The 17553-nt window shown below is 58.0% G+C and overlaps 1 protein-coding gene and 1 long non-coding RNA gene across 2 annotated transcripts; both read right to left on the bottom strand.

Moving 5' to 3' along the window:
- Positions 1-5162: 5162 nt before the first annotated feature.
- LOC309676393 (lysyl oxidase homolog 1-like) lies at positions 5163-6425 on the bottom strand (the record flags this gene model as incomplete). The annotated part of the gene is made up of 1 exon (XM_082488931.1): positions 5163-6425. The coding sequence occupies one exon, from the start codon at positions 6423-6425 to the stop codon at positions 5163-5165; it is 1263 nt and encodes a 420-aa protein (XP_082345057.1).
- Positions 6426-13203: 6778 nt separating this feature from the next.
- Positions 13204-15429, bottom strand: LOC309676134. Its single transcript, XR_014269569.1, has 3 exons — positions 15331-15429; positions 13726-13861; positions 13204-13232 (listed from the first exon to the last, which is right to left on the bottom strand). It is a non-coding gene; the product is annotated as an uncharacterized lncRNA (long non-coding RNA).
- Between the last annotated feature and the right edge of the window lie 2124 nt (positions 15430-17553).

The raw sequence follows: 17553 nt of genomic DNA, 5'->3' as shown, positions 1-17553 counted from the left end.
TCATCCTCCTCACACCCATCCTCATCCTCATTCCCATCATCACCCTTATCCCCATCCCATCCTCACCCCTCATCCTCATCCCCATCCTCATCCCCACTCCCCTCCTCGTTCCCATCCCCATCATCCTCATCATCCTCCTCACCCCCATCCTCATCCTCATTCCCATCATCACCCTTATCCCCATCCCATCCTCACCCCTCATCCTCATCCCCATCCCCATCCCCATCCCCATCCCCATCCCCATCCAGTCCCCATCTCCATCTTCATCCCTGTCCTCCCTCCCCATCTTCATCCCCATCCCTATGTCCATCCTCATCCCCATCCCCATCCCCCTTTCGCGGGACTGGGGGTGGCTCCAGCCCCATCCTTTCACCGGGGGCATCCAGCGAGACCCTCCCCATTAACATCCCGGCAGCCGCCCCAGCTCCTCCCTTTGCACCCAGACAGTTTCCAGCACATTTCCTTTTTTTTTTTTCTTTCTTTTTTTTTTTCTTTCTTTTTTTTTTTTTTCTTTCTTTTTTTTTTTCCCTATTTTTTTTTTTTTCTGCGGGCAAAAAGAACAATGCCTTCTTGTTTCTTGGCCTGCCTTCCCTCGAGGGATCACGTCACTCCATTGGAGTTCGTTTCCTGCCCCCGGCTCGCTTGGTCATCGCTGCTGATGTAATACCCAGGGGACGCATTTTGGGGGGGGGGACGGAGACGGGAAATCAGGAGAGCTTGGAAAAAACTCCCCCCCCCCTAAAAAAATTAATAATAATAATAATAATAATAAAAAAAAAAAAAAAACAGAGAGGGACCCCTGGGCCCCGTCCCGTTTGCGAGAGGAACATTTGTCATCATTTAGAAAAAACAGCTTTTCCTCCCCACTGTTGTTTATAATAAATTCTTGGAAGCTCCGGAGAGAAACCCGACTCCTTTACCAACGGGGAGTTTTATTTTTTTCCCCCCACGACGGAGCTCGCCCTGCACGGCCCCGTTGTTATCGTAGGGTCTCGCGCCTGATTTTCGGCTCGGGCCCGGCAGCGAAGGGTCAAACCGCAAGCGCCGGCACCTCTGGGGTTAATAGGATGGCAGAATCCGGCTTCCAAATGTCCCCTTATCCCAGCAGGGCACCCAACTGTCCCCATCCGGGGCTGGCCAAATCCTTCTCTTTTAATTTTCTTTTTTTTTTTTTTTTTGCTGAGCCAGCATTATTTTTTTTTCCCACCTCCTTCAAGTCAGGGGGGGCCTGGCAGTTCCGTGTCCTCCCCCCCCCCCCCACTGGCTATCGCCTCCGAAAAGGGACGAGCACAGCAAGAAAAATGTTTGTTTTTCCTCCACCGCCCCTCGGGCTGCCCCCGAGGAGCTGCTGGAGAAGATTTCCTTCTTATTCACCGTGAAAATGAGAATAATAAAAAAAAAAGGCAGGCTGTTTGTGCAGGTGTGCGGGGCTTAGCCAAAAAAACCCAAATATCCCGGCTCCGGCAGTTTTCCGAGGGGGCGGCTGCTTCGCCTCCCCGTGCCCGGGCCAGCAGGGACCACTGAAGAGCTGTGAGCAGTGGGGATGGGGACGTGGGGACAACCCTGAGTGACCGAGACGTACTCCTTCATCCCATCCTATCCCATCCCATCCTATCCCATCCCATCAGCATCCCTCCTCCAGCACCTCCTGACGCACCCCTTCACACCCCCATCCCATCCCACCCTGATCCCATCCCACCCTGATCCCATCCCATCCCATCCTACCCTGATCCCATCCCATCCCATCCCATCCCCACTGAATCTTCTCAGGATCCTCAGTTGGTTATTAGATGCCCGAAGATAGCAACATCAACCCAAACCCATCTCCCAGCCCACGAAAGGGAGACTTTCCCAGCAAGGTTGTCATCTCCTGGCCCATATGCCCCATCCATGGGTGACCACACCCTCAGGTGTCACCACAGCCACCACGACACAGGCTATCAAAATCGCCGTCACCCCATGGGATTTCCAAAACCCCGCTGCCATTCAAAAACCCAACCCCAGATGACCCATTCGCACGAGGGCAAGGCAAAAAAACCCACTGGATGAATGATCTCCAGGTCTCCGGGTGAGGAAGCCCCTGGAGATGCCTCTTGGGTTGGTCAAGAGTAGGGAGAACTGGTAAGAAGCGGCGCCTTGGTTGAAACTCATGAGGAACCTCATTAGATGCCACGTGGGCTTGGCTTTCACCAGCCAAGACCTCCTTTCCATGAGATGCTTTGGCTCCTGGGCGAGACTTGGGTGACACTTGGGTCCTCTGCAGCGGTTGTGAGCAAGAAGCCTGAAGACTTTTGGTGTCTCCACCCCATCTCCTTGCCAAAGCCTGGTCTGCTGCATTCATCCCCCTCTCCTGACCAAGCCACGCGTGATGCTCCTCTCCCTCCTCTCCCACCGATAGATTTAGGGCTGGAAACTAATTTCAACTCTCATCTTCCAAGGTGGTATGGATGGAGGGAGGTGGATGACCCACGATGCTCACGCAAACCCCAATAAACCCCCTCGTAAAAGACGGTGGGATCTAATTGCTTAATTAACCCCCCTGGGTGCCCCAGCGAGGGGCCAGGAATGCCGCACATTCCTGGCAGAGCCGGGTGGGATTAGGAGGCTCTTAAAGAGCTTAGTCACATAATTAACATCTGATTCGGCTTTATAAAGTGTTTTGATCAATTAAGAAACCTGCCTGAAGGGTGGTCCTGCAGGTGACAGGCTCGGGGGGGGGTGGGGGGTGGGGGGGTGTTTTGGTGACCCTCAGGGAGGTGACAACTTTCCCCAAACAAAGCTTGGCTGGAGAGAGCAGCAGGTGACCTGGAGGAGAGGCCAAGGTGGTGGGGTGGCCCCAGAGAGCTGGGCCGATCAGATGATCTTTATTCCCTTCTTCAGATTTATTAAGGAAAAACGGGAAGAAGGAGGCTGGGGGCTCCTGCACCGGGAAGAGGGTGTCCCACCGATGGGTTTATGGCCAACAAGGGTTGTCCACCCACCCATGGACACCCCGATCCCTGTGGCAGAGCCACGGCGCTGTGGGACCATCACCTCCTGGCCCAGCTTCCAGGGATCCTTGAAGGACACAGCCTTTGCCAACAGGGAGAAAAGAATCTTGGCAGGCATCTTCCCATTTCCCTCTGTCTCCTCGGGTCATCTGCAGGGCAGCTGTCCCCAGGCGGCCCTCCCTAGAGACAGGGGACCGCCAGCATCCTTCATCCCTGCATCACTTGCCCCTCCATCCTTCATCTCTGCATCCCTCGTCCCTCCATCCCTCACCCCTCTATCCTTCATCCCTCCATCCCTTGCCCCTCCATCCCTTGCCCCTCCATCCCTTGCCCCTCCATCCTTCATCCCTGCAACCTTCACCCCTCTGTTCTTCATCCCTCCATCCTTCACCCCTCCATCCTTCATCCCTCCGTCCTTCACCCCTCCGTCCTTCACCCCTCCGTCCTTCATCCCTCCGTCCCTCACCCCTCCATCCTTCACCCCTCCATCCCTTGCCCTTCCATCCTTCATCCCTGCATCACTCGCCCCTCCATCCTTCATCCCTCACCCCTCCATCCTTTGCCTCTCCATCCTTCATCCCTGCATCCCTCGCCTCTCCATTCTTCATCCCTGCATCCTTCACCCCTCCATCCCTCATCCCTGCATCCCTCACCCCTCCGTCCTTCACCCCTCCACCCTTCACCCCTCCATCCCTCATCCCTTCATACCTCACCCCTCCATCTTTGACCCCTCCATTCTTCATCCCTGCATCCTTCACCCCTCCGTCCTTCATCCCTTCATCCCTCACCCCTGCATCCTTCACCCCTCCGTCCTTCATCCCTCCATCCTTCACCCCTCCGTCCTTCACCCCTCCGTCCCTCACCCCTCCATCCCTTGCCCCTCCATCCCTCGCCCGGCAGGAACGGCTGCTCCTGGCGAAGCCGGCAGAGATCCAGAGGAGCAACCTCTCCACACAAACACTGTCCCCAAAGCTCTTTCCCACACATCTTGAGCAGGGCCGGCCGGACCTCGGGCTGACCCGGCCCGGCTGCTCTCGCTGTGTTTACTCGCTCGCACGCAACGGGGCAGGGCTGGGATGAACGCTTCCCCCAGCACAAACCCTCTGGGATGGGTTTTTCTCAGAAAAACAGGGATGGGGCGGGATGGGTTATGGGGTCAGACGGGTCAGAGGCTCCAGCTGAGATGGGTTTCCCAAGGGACAGGCAGGGAACAGATCCCCCAGGCTGCTGCTCCTCACGCCCTCCAGCCTTGCTTCCAATTTCACCGCGGAGGCAAAAAACACTCTTGGCAAAGCTCAGCCAAAAGCCACAGGATTTCATCAGGATCGGGGTCAGTAGGACGTGAAGTGACGGCTTCCCTGCTGCGACCTTGGTCCCCTGCTGCGGCCCTGACGGGGACGATCAGTCCCCGGCGAGGCAGCACAGATCCACCCGGGAATCAAATCTGTCCCGGCACAGGGCACGTGGCCAGGATGACCCGGGACACAGCACTGTCCCCAACCCACGGCACACAACCACCCTACGCAGGCAGGACGGCCTGGGACATGGCACAGACCCATCCCACCAACGCGGGATGACCTACAACGTGGGCTCTCACCCTCCTCGACCACCCTGTGCCCCCATCCCACAGCACAGAGCCACCCCACAGGCATGGGATGATCTGGGACATGGCACAGACCCACCCCACGAGTGCAAGATGACCTGGGATGAGGTACAACCACCCCACAAATGCCAGATGACCTGGGACATGGCACATAACCCCCCATCCAGCACAGTGTCCCCCCGTCTCGCAGCACAGACCCACCCCACAAAGGTGGGATGATCTGGGACATGACACAGACCCACCCCACAAGCGTGGGATGACCTGGGATGAAGCACAGACCCACCCCACAAGCGTGGGATGACCTGGGATGAAGCACAAACCCACCCCACAAGCGTGGGATGACCTGGGATGAAGCACAGACCCACCCCACAAGCATGGGATGACCTGGGATGAAGCACAAACCCACCCCACAAGCGTGGGATGACCTGGGATGAAGCACAGACCCACCCCACAAGTGTGGGATGACCTGGGATGAAGCACAGACCCACCCCACAAGCATGGGGTGACCTGGGATGAAGCCCAGACCCTGCTGGGACTTGCCCCTACGCACCCCTTCCCTTTCCTCCCCCTCAAACATCATTCCCAAAACATGTCGGGTCTCCAACAGCCCCAGCCCCTCGGCCGCATTTGTCCCCATAGCGCCGAGGAGAAGGATTGGCACCAGCCATGGGTGCAGCAGGCTCTGCCCTCGGGGACACCTTCTCCCCAGGCGATGAAGCACCCAGGGCACCATCCCGCCCCAGGGAGCTGCCACCCACCCCAGGGTCCCCCCTACTAGACTCACCCCGTCCGCCGTGGCTGGGCCTGTAGACGCTGCCCACGCTGACCCGGGCTTGGCTATCGGGGACGGCTTGTGGCATTTCGGGGCTCCTGGCAGGCAGGTAGGACTCGGGGCGAGGAACCCCGTAAGGCTCCAGCGGCCGAAAAGGCGGCTGCGGCTCGTAGGGGGGGTACTGCCCCCCGTAGCCGGTCCCGGCGGGAGCTTGCAGGTTATCGGTCGACGCGATACCGTGGCCGACGGGTTGCTGGTTGGGGTACGAGTCCGGGCCACCCTGTTCCGGCGAGCCCCCGGCATCGTGATACAGGCTATGGGAGTACCGGCGGTCCAGGCCATCGACCGGTTGAGGGGCGGCGGGCACGTAGGGGCGTTCGGCCGCCGGGTAGTAACCCTGGGCTCTATTATAGGGGCTCTGCTCCTCCCCGTAGTCCTCGTAGCGTGCCCGGGGTTGGAAGGGGTACACCACGCTGGCGCCCGCCGCCGCCGAAGCCACGGCCGCCCCGCCGGTGCCGGTGCTGCGGTAATAGGTGTAGGCTTCGTCGTACGCCCGGGGTGCCTCGTAGGGCTCGTATTGGGGGGCGAAGGGGAATTGGGGGTACGCCGGCTGCCCCACGGAGGCGTAGGCGAAGGATGAAGACGAAGCGGAGGAGGAAGAAGGTTGGCGGGAGCGGCCGGCGGGCCGGACCCGTTGCGAAGGGGTACTATCGCCCACCGGTCCTTCGCGCCAATTTTCGGGCACCTGCCCGAAACCGAAGGGATGCCGCGTTTGCCCCCGCACCGTCTCGGAACCCACCCGCGGGGGTACCGCCGGTGCCTGGCGCCGGACGCTGCCCGTTCCTCCGGTCACCGCTCCCGCCAACAACAACCGGTTCCCCGCCGGTCTCTCTTGCCCCGCCGGGACGTACTCGGCGCCGGTGTTAAGCAAACTGTAAACGCGGCCGTTGTTCTCCCACTGGATCAGCTGCCTCCACGGTTGCCCGCCGCCTGCCTGCTCCTGCCCGCCCGCCAGCAGGCACAGCCCCCAGCCCAGCGCTGCCCACAACCCCCACGCCATCCCGGGAACGTTTAACCGCCGGTGTCCCCCCCCCCCCCCCCCACTACAACCCCCGACCAGTTTCCCCCCCCCCCCCCCCTCCCCCCCAACCCCGGCGGAGCGGCTCCCGGGGCGGGCGGAGCGGCCGCGCTCCCCCGACGGCGGCGGCGGCGGCGGTGGGGAGGGACGCGGAGCGGGGTCGGGGCGGGATGAAGGGGGGGGGGGGGTGAGGGGGGGGGATCGGCGCCACCGGGTCCTAGGAACCTCCTCCGGCACGCATCCTGCCCCCCCGCCGCCGGGAGGAAGGGCTGCAGGGTGCTGGCTGCATCCACTCGGGCTTAAAAAAAAAAACAAAAAACCAAAACAAAACCCTGAAATTTCCGGTTTTGACCGTTTTTTTTAACCCTGGCACTCCACATGCCGTCAGTATTTTGGGGTGAATTCTGCGGGTTTGGGTCCCAGGAACAGCCTCCGGCACGCATCCTGCCCCCCCGCCGCCGGGAGGAAGGGCTGCAGGGTGCTGGCTGCATCCCCTCAGCATGAAAAAAGCCTAAATTTTCGTAAAAATACACTTTTTTCAACCCTGGCACAGCGCACATCTTCAGTATTTGGGGTGAATTCTGGGCGTTTGGGTCCCAGGAACAGCCTCCGGCACGCATCCTGCCCCCCCGCCGCCGGGAGGAAGGGCTGCAGGGTGCTGGCTGCATCCCCTCAGCATGAAAAAAGCCTAAATTTTCGTAAAAATACACTTTTTTCAACCCTGGCACAGCGCACATCTTCAGTATTTGGGGTGAATTCTGGGGGTTTGGGTCCCAGGAACAGCCTCCGGCACGCATCCTGCCCCCCCGCCGCCGGGAGGAAGGGCTGCAGGGTGCTGGCTGCATCCCCTCAGCATGAAAAAAGCCTAAATTTTCGTAAAAATACACTTTTTTTAACCCTGGCACGGCGCACATCTTCAGTATTTGGGGTGAATTCTGGGGGTTTGGGTCCCAGGAACAGCCTCCGGCACGCATCCTGCCCCCCCGCCGCCGGGAGGAAGGGCTGCAGGGTGCTGGCTGCATCCCCTCAGCATGAAAAAAGCCTAAATTTTCGTAAAAATACACTTTTTTCAACCCTGGCACAGCGCACATCTTCAGTATTTGGGGTGAATTCTGGGGGTTTGGGTCCCAGGAACAGCCTCCGGCACGCATCCTGCCCCCCCGCCGCCGGGAGGAAGGGCTGCAGGGTGCTGGCTGCCTCCCCTCAGCATGAAAAAAGCCTAAATTTTCGTAAAAATACACTTTTTTCAACCCTGGCACAGCGCACATCTTCAGTATTTGGGGTGAATTCTGGGCGTTTGGGTCCCAGGAACCGCCTCCGGCACACATCCTGCCCACCCGGAGCCGGGAGGAAGGGCTGCAGGGTGCTGGCTGCATCCCCTCGGCATGAAAAAAGCCTAAAGTTTTGTAAAAAATACATTTTTTTTTAACCCTGGCACAGCGCACACCTTCAGTATTTTGGGGCAAATTCTGTGGGTTTTGGTGTTGCACAATGGCCTCGAAATAGGAATCGGGCTTGTGGGAAGCGCTGATGGGGCAACACGATGCAATCCTGCCCCGCGCTACTGCTGGAAGGACCCGTTTTTCCCCCAAAGAGCCCCAAATTCACACCAGTCACTGCCCCAACAGGGAGGCCTGATACCAGGGTGAGGGTCTGGACCAGCACCTTCACTCCCCCGCAAAAGGGGATAACCGTTTCCCCTCAAAGGGGGAACTGTGCCGAAAAAACAGAGCTTTCCCTCAGAATTTGTCTCTTTGTGACAATTTGGGGTTTTGGGTTTTTTTTGTTTTTTTTTTCCCCTTGATCCCAAACGAGGACGGATCCTGCACAAAATGTTTGTAACGCTCTCCAGGGAGGAATAAACCCGGAGACCATAACTCGAAGCTGGAAATATTAAACAAAAAAAAAAAAAAAGGGGGGGGGGAGCTGAGGAGCGAATCCAAGGGGTCCCCAACCCCGCTGCCAGCCCCATCTGGCCCCTGCAAACCCCAAATCCCTCCCCACACCGGGGGTCATCCGCCCCCGGCTCCCTCCTTCCCAACCTCCCCCCACCCCAGCCTGGCATCCGTAGGGAGATATTTCGGGGCAGAAATGAGACCGGGAAAAAGCGTTGCAGCATCCTTCCCTTCCGTCTTCCACCCTGGGGAAACTGAGGCAGCACCCCAAAAAGTGGGAGCGCGATGTCGTGTCCCGTCCCCCCCCCCAAAACTCCTGTCACCCCCCGCTTATCCCGGGAGCTGCCCTTGTGCCTCCCGCTGCTTTCCTGTTGCTTTAAGTTCTGGTCGGAGGGACGTGTGTTTTCCACGTGTAGATTTTTCCTTTTCCCCTTTCCCCCCCCTTCCCGTCTCCTCCCCCCGCTTTCATTCCCGGCCCCGAAGCCGGGGATGGAGCCAGGATGAGGCCGGGGACCAAAACCAGCCTGACCACAGGCGATCCCAACACCGGACCTTACCGGAGAGTCCAAATCCCCTCCGTGGGATACCACCCCCCCTACCCACCCACCCCCAAATCCTCACATCCTTCAATATTGCTGCACTTTTCCTTGCTCCCCCCCTTTTCCCCCGCGCTCCTCCCTTCTCCCCGCAGGGACTGGAAATACCAGAGTTGATGTAATAGGCAGCGCAGCACTGGCCAGGAAGGAAAACTTTGGCCTAATCTCCTCCTCCCACATCCCCACCGCCCCACGGTCTCCCGTCCTGAGTGGGGACGGGGACACGGCGGGAGGGGGGCTGGCAGCGGGTGGCTCCCCTCTGCGTCACCCCAGCCAGGATTTTGGGGGGAGGGTTAAGACTTGGGGGGATGTGGGGGGATGGAGGGATGATGGGGGATGGGGGTGGGGGTGGTCCCTATAGGTTTGGTGGCTCCACACCCCATCCCGCTCCCCAGGCCACCAGATGCCACCGGGACCTGGTGGCCAAAGGGATGGGCTACCGGCCCCATAATGGAGAGGGTTAAGGACACGCAGGGTGCCACCCCACGGTCCCCACATGGGTTCAGCATCCCCAGAGAGGATGCAGGAAGGGGGTGGCCAGAGGGCGTCTGTCCCAAAACCATGGGCCACCAAGATGTGACAGGAGGGGTCGTGTCCCACTCTATGGGGGGAGTCTCACCCCCAAACAGGTGCCACCCCCCGTCCCCATTGTCCCCATGGTCACCACGGTCCCCACGTGGGTTCAACATCCCCTGAGAGGATGCAGGAAGGGGGTGGCCAGAGGGCGTCTGTCCCAAAGCGGGACCCTGGGCCACCAAGATATTACATGAGGGGCCATATCCTGCTGTATGGGGGGGGTCTCACCTCCACGCAGGGTGCCATCCCACGTCCTTGTGGTTGCCACGGTCTCCACAGTCCCCACGTGGGCTCAGCATCCCCAGAGGATGCAGGAAGGGGGTGGCTGGAGGGTGTCTGTCCCAAAGCGGGACCCTGGGCCACCAAGATATTACATGAGGGGCCATATCCTGCTGTATGGGGGGGGTCTCACCTCCACGCAGGGTGCCATCCCACGTCCTTGTGGTTGCCACGGTCTCCACAGTCCCCACGTGGGCTCAGCATCCCCAGAGGATGCAGGAAGGGGGTGGCTGGAGGGTGTCTGTCCCAAAGCAGGACCCTGGGCCACCAAGATGTGACAGGAGGGGTCGTGTCCCGCTCTATGGGGGGGGGGTCTCACCTCCACGCAGGGTGCCATCCCACGTCCCTGTGGTTGCCACGGTCTCCACGGTCTCCACAGTCCCCACGTGGGCTCAGCATCCCCAGAGGATGCAGGAAGGGGTTGGCCGGAGGGCGTCTGTCCCAAAGCGGGACCCTGGGCCACCAAGATGTGACAGGAGTGGCCGTGTCCCGCTGTATGGGGGGGGGGCTCACCCCCACTAGATGGTGCCAGCAGCCCACGCTTGCGGTGCCACCGCACCTGGCGGGGACAGCGGCGGGGACAGCCACCCCCTGCAAGCGGCTTCTCCCACCTCAGCCCCACAGAAACCCCTTCCCCGGGTGAGGTGGGAGAAGGGGGCAGAGAGGATGAACCCCACCCCCACCCCACCCCCCCAAAAAACATTTTCTTACCCCCGTTTTTATAGGATGCCATGGGGGTGGATGTGAGCGCCCGTAGCCAGTACCAGGGCTGGGGACATGGCGGGTTGGCTCCCAAAAAAAGGGGGGGGGGAGGAAGTGGGGTCGAGGTGAAGCCACGGTGCTGGGGAAACTGAGGCAGGTTCCCAGCACAGCTTCAGCGCCTCCTTTTGGGCTCAACCCCCCCAAATTTCAAGCTCGGTTAACCCCTCACCCCATCCATTCTGCGTTCCCTCCGCAGGACAGCGAATTTGTTTTGTTCCCAAGTGATTAAATCACTTAGCAACTTAATTACCTTAAAAACTCGTTATTTTTAGGCAATTTGGGATAACCAGTCATGTGAGTAATCGGGTGTCACCTTATTGAATCAACGGGGACACGTGGTCGCCGTGGGGCACAGGGGCATGAAGGCTTCCCTGCCTGCGTCCATGATGAAGTCACCCAAAAAACACACTCCCAGGATTTTCCCTACCCCCTTTTTCATCCTTTTTCTTTTTTTTTTTTTTTTTTTTTTTTTTTTTGCGTGGATTTACCAGGACGGACTTGATTTTTCAAGACAGCCAGGTGAAGGAAAAGCATGGGGGAGAAAAAGGGGAATTTAACTGAACTTGAATCTCCACTTTCTTGCCCCAAAACAGGCTGGTTTAGGGAACGGCAGACTTTTCCCACAAGCAATTTGTAACGTTTTATGGCAGAAAAAAAAAAAACTCTTTTCTCCAGTTTCCACCGTACCGAGGACCACCGAGCCCCAGGATCAAGGTCAGCATCCCCCAGCTCTTCAACTGCTGTGCTACGGGGACCAGTGGATGGGACCTCCCAGCTAAGCCGGTGACAGAGGACAAGGACAACCACATCTCCCTGCCGCAGCCAGTGTCTCGCTCTTAATTTTCCCCCCAAATCAGCCAAAAATTAGAGATGCTGCAGGTTAAAATTGCAGATTAAAAGGCAATAATCAAAAGGAATGTTCTTCACGTCTGTCTGATCACTGGGAAAGCTGTGGCTGAGAGAACCTGCTTAGATGCTATGAGCGTGCCAGGTCTCAGCTGTCCTTTGGGATGGACCGTAGGGGAACCGGGGTGTCCCCCGCTCCGTTCCTTCACCCCTGTGCCTGGCCGGGTGGCCCTGAATTTACCACCCGCCCCCCCTCCTCTGAGCTTCTGTTTCCTCCATGAATTCGTCTGGCAATGGCATCCCGTGGGAAGGAGCTCCCAACACCGAACGAGGGTTGTGCGAGCTCTTTACTTCCCAGAGCCAGTCTTGAGGCAGGAGGGCAAAGAAAAGATGGGAAAAAAAAACGTGATTTGGGGTAATAAAATTAAAAATCGAGCTTAGGGTGAGGTGGCTCCTCTTCTTTCTCCTCAACTTGGGCAACACCACAAATAATGCCAAATTCAAGAGCAATTACCCGGAGAAACCTATGGGATGGAGCAGGGAGGTCCCAGCCCTGCCACCACTTTGCCTGGGCTCCCCCAACTCCTTCCCCACCCCACGCTTGACCCGGAGATGGTTGGGGAGGGTCTTCACGGGATGGTGGTCCTCCTCCATACACAGGCTCCCCTAACTTGCTTTATGGCTTGCCAGGATTTTTGGAACTCTCGCAGCGCTCCTCGCTTCCGAGGCTGACATTCCTCTATCGCGTTTCGCAATCAAAGGTGATTTTCTTTTTCCTCCCGCGTTCTTAACGGAGCTTATAATTAACTGGCTCCGGATTCGCATCCCTGTTTGCGCGCCGGCCTCATCAGAGATGTCAGCAAATCTCTTCCACAACGTCGCCTCCGGGTTGGGTTGTTTGTTTTTTTTTTTGGGGGGGGGGGGGTTGTTTTTTTAATAGCCAAGCACAGCTTGGGATGCGAATCCGGGAGCTTTCTTTTCCCGGAAGATGAGAACCCCACCGCCCCCGGGAGATGCTGTCCCTCAGCATCCCGCCCGCAGTGGCCATCAGATAAAGCCGGCAGGACCCACGGCTTCACCCAAATTCCCGGCTCCTGCTCCCAGCCCAAGCCACGCTGAGCATCCCTTCCAGAGCGGCAGGGTCTCAGCCAAAACCAGAGGAGAAACCTTACAGCTCCTGAGACCCTTCGTGGTAGCTCAAATGAGCCTTCAACGTAGGACGAGCCATCAGGGACGTTAAAGGTGCCCGGGAGAAGCATCCTGAAAAGGATGGCGTGGCTGCACGCGTGCGGGAGCGCCTGCCTTTCCCCGGAGGTTTCTCTTAGCTCTGGGAAATTGAATAAAGTTGTCATCCCCCTAATCTCAGCGGTTCCGCGTGAGGAACGTTCCCTCCCTTATCTCCCCGAAACTCCTGCCTCGGCTTGCCGGCCTGTTCCGATTGCGTTAATGCATCGCAACCCGACCTGGCTCTCGGCTAAGCCGGGAAAATCCATCATGTTCTCCGAGGTGAGAGTAAAGTCCGTAAAGCTTTTCACCCACGCACGCCTTCCCAAAGGGCATCCTCCTCTGATCTCCTGAGCCTGGCCACCATCACGGTCCCCAAGCGCAAGCCGACCCTTGCTGGGGGACGACGTTTAACCCAGATAGGGAAGATGGGGGTGGACATCACCAGGGACATCACCCTCAGCAGCTCTGGGTTGCTCGTCTTCCAACCTGCCCACGCTCCCATGGTCGCAGCCGGCTTGGATTCACGGGCAGAGATCTTCCTCCAGCAGCCCCGGGGAGGGGCGTGATCTGCACAAGGTGGGCAGAAGCTCAGGAGCATCCATCGGCTGCTGCTGGGGAAGAAGAAGAAGAAAAAAAAAAAGGGTGTTAAGGCTTCCTTTGGGAAGCCATGGAGAGGTTTTCTCCGGCACCTTCCCACCTGGAGGCATCGAAGCGGCCACGGGTGCACCGTTGGGTCTGGCAGGGCTGCCTGCGCTATATTAGGAAGAAATTCTCTCCCGTGAGGGCGGTGAGCCCCTGGCGCAGGTTGCCCAGAGAAGCTGTGGCTGCCCCATCCCTGGAGGTGTTCGAGGCCAGGTTGGACGGGGCTTGGAGCAACCTGGGCTGGTGGGGAGGTGGCCCTGCCCATGGAACGAGATGATCTTCAAGGTCCCTTCCACCCACTGCTGTCTCACTCGCCCCTGCAGCATCAGCCGGGGGTCTCAGCATCCCCCTGGGGGTCACAACACCCCCTTCACCACCTCCGGGGGGTCTCAGCCACCCCCACCCAGGGGTCCCAGCACCCCCCCCCCCCCTCGGGGGGTCCCAGCCCAGCACACGTACCGGGTACCCCGCGGGCTTCTCTCAGGGATGGCAGGAGATGGAATTAATTAGGGAGGCAGAGTGGATAATAACATGTTTTTTAAAGCGTGTTGTTTGCAGCAGACTTTCTCTGGAGTGGGTTATTTATAGGATGTATCTGTAACCCAAATAAAGCAGCCGAATTTCAGCGCGTTGCTCCAGGGGGTGATGCTGGCCGGGTCCCGGGGGGGAGGTGCAGCATCCCTCCCTCCCCCCCGATGCTCCCCAGACCCCTCGGTGGGCGCAGCAGAAATTAGAAGCAAGTCACCAGTTCCAGGACCCCGAGCATCTCCTCCTCAGCGTTAACACCGGTTAAATGAGCCGGTTTAACGAGCAGACCCTCCTTAGGATGCTTTGGCCCTCCTTGCTGCATCCCTCCCGTGGGGACCCGAGGAAGAGGATGCCACGCTTCACAGCCAGCTTCATCCCAGCTTCATCCCTGCCCTGGGCTGCTGCAGACAGGCAGGGGGCAGCCAGGGCCGTATCCCGAGCAGGGTAGAGGCGTCTCCCAGCCCAGTTGGGAACTGGGAGGGGGGGGGGGGGTGGGGTGGGGGATGTCTCAGGCACCCCAGCTCCTGCTCACCCCAAGGGAGCCCGGCGGCGGCTGGCAGGGAGGCTACACCAGGAGCACCTCCTCCCACCACCCTCTTCTTCTTCCTCCTCCTCTTTTATTCCTCCCCCCCCCCCGGGTGCTCTCAGCTATTTAATATTTGCCCCAGATTTAACCCGTCGCTGCCTGCAGCTTCCCGACCTCTCCCCGGGTGGGCTGGGACAGCTGCCACCAGCTGAAGATTGTCCCCAAACCTTGCCAGCCCCGTGCCTCAGTTTCCCTCCTTGCCTTGGGAGAGGCCCCGAAAGCCGCCGACGGGAAGCCGAGCTGGTGGCAGGGAGGAGAAAAAAAACCCCAACGCGTCCCGTGGCATTCCTACAGCCGCTTTAAAAGGAGAAACACCACCCACAGCCGTGACAAATGCCTTTGTCTGGCTCACAAGCGGAATAGCTGACACCCAGAGAGCGGTGGCTGCTTACGCTCCGGAGTGGTAGGTGTATAAATATATAGTGAATAAAATGAATAGTTTTGTTTGTTCTGCCCTTATCTAATTTAATAGCTTCTGGGTGAGCAATTACTCTCTGTAACAAGAGCAAATAAGCGGCATTAGCGTAATTGGTTGAGTATTACTCTGCTTTATGCTATATAATGCCACATTAGGACCTCAGCACTTACTCTTAAAAGAAGGTTTTCTGCTCAGGTCAAGGCTGGAGGGATGCTCGGTGCGGGTTAGCCCTGGTTTTACCCTCAAAAGCCCAAACCCAGCTCCTTTTTGCCATTCCCAGCTAAGAAGAACTGGGTTGGTTTTATTTCTTTTTTATTTTTATTTTTTTTTCCTGCAGATGATCTGCAGGATGAAATGTCTCCTGGAAGAAGGGGCGAGAGATCTCCCCGTGGGTCTGGAGGCATCTCACCGTGATGTTCATCCTCTCCCCCAGCCAAAACGAAGCCTGGGCAGCCCAAGAAACCTCAGCCCTGCACATGGCTGGGTTTAAAAAGAGAGAAGGAGGGAAAAAAAAAAAAAAAAAATGAATCACCTGTCAAGAAAGCAAGAGAAATCAGCCCATCATCTTCAGCCAGACCAGCTATGTACACAGGTTTAAATGGTCATTAATGCATCCCTTCCTGCTTGGAATCATATCTGGGTTAATGTCCTCGCCGGCGCACTCCGTGATGGACATCTCCATTAGGAGCAATTGAAAAAGCGACAAGAACTGTCTGGGGAAAGAGAAAGGAGGGAGGGAAAAAAAAAAAAAAAAAAAAAAAGAGAGAGAAAAATTGGCTTTTGGGTTGGGGAGAGGTGGAAATTTCATACAAATCTGCTTATTTGCTTTGCCGGTGGCGAGGAAACGGAAGCGGCAGCTGCGGATACGGGTGCGTGCAGAGAAGGAATTGGGAAACGGGCTCAAATCATAAGTTTGGGGGTTTTGCTGGGGAGGGGGGGGCGGTGGGGGAACAAGCACCTTTTTTATTTTCCTCCACCGACCCCAAATCCTTCTCCCCACACCCCCTGGGAGCTGCTGCATCTTTGCCCCATGGAGGAGACCTTTTCTTCAGCCCTTCAACCCTGGGGAGCAGAAGTAAAGCCCAATCCTTCCAGATGTCTCCCACCCTGTTTTCCCTTTGAAATAGTCCTAGCAGCTCCAAGTCCTTCCAGCTGGTCTCACTGGTCTTGGCAGAGGGAACTGGAAAGCTGGAGGGCACTTGCCCCAGCCATGCCTCAGTTTCCCTTCTCTGTGGAAGAGAGAGGGGGAGGAAAAGGGGACACGTGGACACTTTGAGTTGGCCCAAAGGGAAAAGGGATGTAGCATTCATCTGGTCCCTTCACACACATCCCTTCTCTGCGTGGCTCAGCCACTCCCATCCCATCCCATCAGCATCCCATCCCATCAGCATCCCTCCTCCAGCACCTCCTGATGCACCCCTTCATCCCATCCCATCCCATCCCATCCCATCCCATCCCATCCCATCTGCATCCCATCCCATCCGCATCCCTCCTCCAGCACCTCCTGATGCACCCCTTCATCCCATCCCATCCCATCCCATCCCATCCCATCCCATCCCATCCCATCCCATCCCATCCCCACTCTTCTATGCACAGGGATAGGCTGAGCCTGACCATAGACACGATGTCACCCCTGGAGAGAAGGAACCATGTCCCCAAGCTCCCCTCCACGACAGCCCTCCCCCTCGTTAAGGAAGGGGGAAATAAAATAATGGATGAGGAGGAGCTGGGACGGATGGTTTCACCCCACCTCGGTGACCATCTACAGGAGCAGTGGCTTGTCCCCAGGTCCTACAGCAAGAGGGGGATGGCTTGTAAGCAGATGCATTGCTCTGCAAAGGAGCATACTGGTGCAAACTGGTCTCCAGCAGCACCCGGCGCAGCCCTGAAGATGCGGAGGTCAAACACGAGCAGTTGCTGGACCGAGATGTTTTGTCACGGCGGGGAAGAGAATGTCTCAAGTGCAGAGAGACGTGAATTTGGGGCTCCTGTTACCTATACTGGGAGCAGGCGGGGGACCCAGAGAAAGCCACCTCCTCCCCCCAAAAACAACAGCACCCCACAAAGAGACCTTTTGCGAGCAAAACACTCGCCGTCTTCAAACCGTTTAAGCGGTGTTAGCTCCCAGCTGGTACGAGGCTGATTATCAATACGCTCCCAGTTATCCCACAAAAGCCGCCTGACGCCGCCCGCCCGTGCCGCGGCGTCTAAACTCAGCCCAGAATAGCATCAACCCCAAATCGGCTCACGCTCGTTGACTAACCTTGTTAATCCTACAGAGAAGAAAAAAAAAATAAAAAAAAAATAAAAAAAAGCTGGGGTTTGCTGGGCGGGATGCTGCGGGGCAGCCGGGGCAACGCGGGACCATCGCGGAGCAGAGGGGACGCAGAAATTGCGTGATTCGAGTTAAGAAAGGCAAACTTTGGGGTTGGGAGAATTCCAGACCTGGGATAACGCTTCTATCAGCTGAGAGGTGCTGTATTTGTCCGGCTGCTCAACCGCCCTCGCTAATGGGGATGAATCACCCCAAAACGCGGCTAGCGGCTCGTTAAACCATGCTGCAGAGCCCACCGGGTCTTGAGGCTTTCCCGGAGCAACCTCTCTGCCCTTTCTCGTGCTGGAGGAAAACACCAGCTTGACCTTCTCCGAGCCCAAACCCCAGCCACGCCGTGATGCTCCTTCCCTTCCCATCCCGCCATGTGGGCTCCTGGCCGCTGCGGCCCCAGGGAAATCACGGCAGTTATTTCTCCGGCGC

This window comes from Vanellus vanellus (assembly GCF_965231255.1).
Source record: "Vanellus vanellus genome assembly, chromosome: 11".
Taxonomy (NCBI): Eukaryota; Metazoa; Chordata; class Aves; order Charadriiformes; family Charadriidae; genus Vanellus; species Vanellus vanellus.
This window is presented reverse-complemented; position numbering and strand designations above follow the sequence as displayed.